At 42.4% G+C, this 5,911-nt stretch overlaps 1 protein-coding gene across 3 annotated transcripts in view; it reads right to left on the bottom strand.

Annotated features, from left to right (window-relative positions):
• Positions 1–3,585: 3,585 nt before the first annotated feature.
• Positions 3,586–5,911, bottom strand: part of SNX13 (sorting nexin 13) — a 126,097-nt gene continuing 123,771 nt past the window's right edge. For 2 of the 3 annotated variants that reach the window (XM_077268736.1, XM_077268739.1), the window contains one exon: positions 3,586–5,123. In XM_077268736.1, the coding sequence (XP_077124851.1) occupies positions 4,876–5,123 (248 nt within the window). In that variant the 3' untranslated portion in view covers positions 3,586–4,875. The remainder of the gene's footprint in view (positions 5,124–5,911) is intronic. The other variant, XM_077268738.1, reaches the window with a different exon arrangement.

Genomic DNA, 5,911 nt, shown 5'->3' with positions numbered 1-5,911 from the left:
TCTCCCGAATCTGATGTTTTTCTTTATTCCTGTGCCTGCCTGTTCCCGAGATATGGCCCTCTGCACGTCAATCTAGTCTAACAACTGGGAGTGGTCCTCCAGAAGACCGCCATAGAGGAGGGTTGAGGACCACACCCTCTTGACTACTAAAGACTAAATAAAAAAAAAAAGAAGGGCCATAGCTCAGGAGAGGCGCAGACAGAAAAACGCCACCAGATTCAGAAAAGTGGCAGCACTTACACCAAGTAGTAGAGAATTACATATTTTGGCATGTGACAAGTCCTCTATTGGCACATTTAGACATCCGTACTAATCGGACTGGCCGCAGGTCTCCGGACCCAAGCGTGACCACTTCATAGATTTATATGATGTGGTTACGCTATGGTCGGGAGACCGGCGGCCAGTCCAATCTCGGACTGATTTGTACGTATTATATTAAAAAAATATTTTTCAGTATAATCAAAAGAAAGAAAGCACCAGCAAAAACCGGCAGTAAATCTAGATAGGAGATTCAAGGAGTCGTCATTTCCTCTAGTAATGGCATATGTGTAAGATCGGTAGATAAATGCCGTCTAGAATACAATTTAGATAGAAATAAGAGGTACCGGGATTGGGGTCTCCCATGATGATGTGAACGCAAACAGTTATGGGGGGACACAGACAGCTTCAGAGCAGATATGGTAAGGAATTACATAATAGAAGCTAGCCCTCCACATGCACACTCGGCTGTGCATACATCGGTTCTTTGAAGACATCTCCAGAAAGAACTTTTTCACTAAGGAGAACAACAGGACTGAGTTTAGTTTTAAAACAGGTCAGGCACAGGGAGCGACCCGTCACCCAAGGGCAGCGGTCGGGAGAACCGCCGGGGAGCCACCAGTCTGACTAGTGTCCTGTGCGGCTTGGTCCCCCCCAGGAGATAAACATACCTGGCTGAGATGGATTGAAGTAATTATACGAGAGGTTTTCTCTAACATTTCACTTATTCCTAGGTAGCACTTTGTTTAGAAAGCCAAATGAAAATAAGCCCTAGATATTGCAATATGGGGGTCTTAGAGAAAACACTTTACAAAGTACCCAGACTTGGTACTGGTTAGACAGCTGAAAATATTGCACATTATTAAAAAAATAAAGCTACATTTTTTTTTTCTGTTTTAAAACCTGGTGCACAAAATTACAGCATGACAAATGTTGAGGTTTATCGGACATCACAACTCTTGAGCCAATGAGTATCTTACTACGGTTATCTTGATTTAAAAAAATATTAAGGCTAAAAAAAGTGCATTTGCTTTGGACAATGGCACAATACATTTACAGCGACGATCTGAAGGGCCGACCACTGAGCCCGGACACGAGAGCGCTCCGGTAAGATTCCATAGTGTACAATCAATTTGCGGGGTTTTATGAGGATTAAAGGCAGAACTAGATTATGAAGCGCTTCACAGTCTGGTACAGCAGATATTGAGCAGCTGAGTCACAAAGCAATGACAAATACCCAATTCAAGATAAAGAATACATTGACCTTTGTTTTACTTCTGCCGGAACTTCTCTCACATAGAAAGTGTAGACTGACGAATCAATGTGCAATGGTCGCGTCATATAGAAATAGATCAGGACTCTCCACCGCTACATAGAAGTTATAATAACCGGTCCATCAGCCCAGAATACGCAAGAACATGAGGCTACCAATGATGGCCTGCATTATATTATCACACGCTGCTGCGAAAGGGGGCGAAAGAAAGACAAAATGACCTGACCATCTGCTTTGTATAGGACTTACTGGTTTTTTTTGCCGTCTAAGAAAAGTCTTCACCCCATGTGACTGCCGAATCGTGACAGTGTGCAACGTGCACACTGTCACAATTCCCCTTTAGCGTGGGAAATTTGCATACTTGCCGTCACATGCCGACTAGTCTCATCCAATTTCTCTCAACAAAAGAGAATTGAGTAGTCCGATAAGACTAGTGTGCACATGACCGCAGTAAGCAAATCACATACATACGGTAAAGTGACCGCCCACTCGCAAGAGGTAGACAGGAGAATCGTGACAGTGTGCACATTGCACTATGTCACCATTCGGTGGTCTGTAGACTGCAGACTTTCTTAGAGTAGAAATCCCTTTAATTTTAGACATGCATTATTTTCATTAAAACTGAAATATTGGTAGTGGATAAGAATCTGCAATACATCATCTAACCAGAACATAAAAGAGAAATCACAATTCATGACTCAAGTTACTCTCAGACCTCCGAGCACACTATGCTTAACTGAAGGCAGTGCAAGACCACTGCAGCCCATCACTACAGTGCTTGCAGTTGTGAATAAAGGGGTTGTCTAATAAAAAGCGGCTCTCGAGCCGGAGAGCTCTTGAAGGGCTGTCATGTAACACTTCACTTCAGCTACAGCATCCATTAAGAAAAAATATATAGCAAAGAGAAATTCTCTGGTAATATTAGCTGCATATGGTGTGGTGGGAGAACCTAGGTCACCACGAAGCTTCTGAAAAGACTTAGGCCCCGATTCAGCAAAAGACTTTGAAAAGTCATAAAATTGTGACCGTTGGCATTTTGATGCAAGATTAGGACAGCTCCACTAAAGTGGGTCGAGTACGACCAGGACGGGATGTTGTGAAGCCCACCCAATAAATTCATCCAAAGTTGTTGCGCAATTTCTGCCAGAAACGTTGCTACAGTCTCTGGAGTAACATTTCTGGCGAAGTGCACAAAGGTACATGCCAGACATAAGAGGCGCCTAATTTATCAAGCGACGTGTGCCCAATTAATTGTGTGATGTGTGCCTCTTCATCAATTAGACGCATGTTACTCTTACACACCCATCATGAAGAATTGTGTGTACAGCCCCAGTATTAATGACTCGGGCTCATAGTCTGCGCAAGTCAACCTCTTGGAAGGGGTTGCCCCAACGTAATGCATTATCACCTATCCATATAACTGGCTGTTCACTGATCCTGCAGATTCTGAGAACAGGGCTCTGATGTGCCTGAACAAAGCGATGACTGTGCAGTTGCTCAATTCATTACCAGTGGGACTGCTGAACTCCGGCATCTATGATAGTCTCATGGACAATGAATGGTGCACATACATGGCTATTGCCTAGTATAAAAGGGGAACATCAGAGACCCTTTCTTACAATTAGGGACCACCAGACATTAGTAAGTTACCCCAATACTTTGTCCTGTTGAGACAACCCCAATAACAACCCAGCAACAAATTTCTTGGTGTCTTGTAGGTAGTAATCACATGAACTTTAAATAAATATATCTCCATATTGCTGCCATTGAGCATGACCACGCGCCAAGCCATTGAGCATGAGCACGCGCCAAGCCATTGAGCATGAGCACGCCCCAAGCCATTGAGCATGAGCACGCCCCAAGCCATTGAGCATGACCACGCGCCAAGCAGGACCAGAGGTAGTGTTGAGAACAGACTAGCTACACCAGTGTTCCCCAACTCCAGTCCTCAAGAGCCACCAAAAGGTCATGTTTTCAGGATTTCCTTAGTATTGCACAGGTGACGGAATTCTTGCCTGTGAAGGTGATGCAATTATCACCTGTGCAATACTAAGGAAATCCTGAAAACATGACCTGTTGGTGGCTCTTGAGGACCGGAGTTGGGGAACACTGAGCTATACACTCCTCTCCCCAATGCTTCTCATCCAGAACCAGGTATCAAACCTTTTTTTAATCCATTAAACCCCCTTCAAGAGACAAATTATGTAAATATTTTCTATAAAAGAGGTGAAAAGAAATTAAAGAATTATATTTCTGATTTAAAACACAAAAATTGGGGTAAGACATCTTAAAAAAGGTGATATCGGCCATCTCAATAGAGAGATATAGTTATAGAATAACAGTGCAACTGTGACCGCAATAGATAACACTGGCACTGCCATTGTGCTCACAAAAAGCAACTATAAGACACCACCACCAATCACTTTTGGGAGAGAGTATAAGCCAATATTTGGGATAACTAGACATGCAATAAATGCACTGGGTACACCTCATTGAGCTAATACATTACACAGATTGTCCCTGTTTGATGGGGCGGGGGGGAGGATGTCTGATACTTAATCATGATATTACATTCAGCAAGTGGGTGCCATCTCAATGTATTAATGTAAGGATGAAAAATTTAAGACTGATTGCATATTCTGGAAAAAAAAAAGAAAAAAAAGAATCAAAGGAAAACAAAAAAAAAAACACAAAAGAAAAAAAAACACCCTAATCCCCAAAGTAATGCAGATCTGCACACGTGGAGCATAAGAAGTTTGTCGCAAGACTCTAGTGATAATATCAAAAGTTACAGGCCGCGGTCCAGTGAGCCAATATATCCGCAGATACTGATTTCACGTATTACCCATTCTTGCCATTTGCTACATGGGAATGTATGTCCTAACCAGTGAAGCCGGGACCCCCGCTGCCATCATTGCACTATCCCCCAGCTTTAACTCAATCCTGTTGATCCTCCAGCATAGCAATGTGTTTGTGCTTGATATTAATGTAGAAAAATACAATCTGGCACTTATACGACCACTGGAACGATCCTTTCAGGCTCCCCCATGCCCGAATCCAGACGGCACACCACCATGTCTGGTCCTGGTTCTTCAGAGTGATTCAAGTGCACCATTTTAAGACACAGTCCTGATTGATTGATTGATTGATGGTTGACAGCAGGTAGGATGAGTAGAGCCACACAGCTTATGGATGCTTCGATAATCTATATGACACGGTATGACTGGTGTGGAAACATCCGGAGCCATTATTGAGCCCCGGAAAATTATTCCCAAACCGCTATTCCGTTATTTCTGGCTAAAACACTGCAGAGTTTCTAGGACGAATTCTGACGGGCCCGAGTGTCACCTTTTCTGTAAGGCGGGTGCATGATAAAATTGCGGTCTTTGTCTATATTTCCTCATTCGCTCTGACCTGGAGTGCAGTTTGTTAAAAAGCTCGTGGAATTTGCATTGTGAAAATAAGGTTTCCAGAAAACCCTCTAAAAAAACATATGCAAGTCTCCTGTTCAGCTGGGTGTGCTGGAACATTTCAATGACCCGAAGGATTCCCTTTCTTGTGGTTTCTGCCCCAATGATGTGCTTCAGTTCATCTGAGGGGGGAAAGAAAATGGGATTTATGAGATACAGAATATTAAGCTATAATACACATAGCAATACACCAAACGGCTGAGCGGCATCGGCGGCAGAAAATAGCAGTATTCCCACCAGGATCAGATAAACTTGTAGCAAAACAAAATAATGATAAAATAATTGAAATTGGCTTTCCAAAAGCAAGAAAAAAATAAAAGCTCTATTATATTCACTTCTCAATGACCCCCATTGAATGTAGGAGCCAAATACTAGCCGATCCGACAGTCACCATGGATGACACGTTATTGCAGTGGACAATAGGTTCGATGAAATGGCCTGGGCCCAAAGTATCACTGCGCAGCAAAGGCAAAAGCAACATTTGTGGAATCAGGTTTTAGATGAAGCTGGTGGTGAATCTGAAAGTATAGCACAATTTTATTTTTCTGAATTATCTAATGCTGTAATTTTTTTTTTTTTTTTTTTACCCGGGTTGGCAAACTCCCACTATATGATTTGCACGATGAGTTAATTCTGTGGCGCTTGGAGCACTTGGCAAATGGCTTTTTGCTTACATAAAGCAAGAATTTACTATCAAATTTATAACATTTTCAGACTTGATATTGACATCCAGACAAATCCTCTCTGACAAATCACAAGTGGGGTCCCTAAATTCTTTTGAGAATTAAATTGCCTGAATCGATCTGGAAAAACGTGGATAAACTAGTGCAGGCTTTTCTCTAGGAGGCCCAGAATACATTTTTAAAGTTGCCAAACAGAACAGAAAATCATCTTGGACGTCTGCACTACA

The sequence above is a fragment of the Ranitomeya variabilis genome, chromosome 6 (genome assembly GCF_051348905.1).
Source record: "Ranitomeya variabilis isolate aRanVar5 chromosome 6, aRanVar5.hap1, whole genome shotgun sequence".
NCBI lineage: Eukaryota > Metazoa > Chordata > Amphibia > Anura > Dendrobatidae > Ranitomeya > Ranitomeya variabilis.
This window is presented reverse-complemented; position numbering and strand designations above follow the sequence as displayed.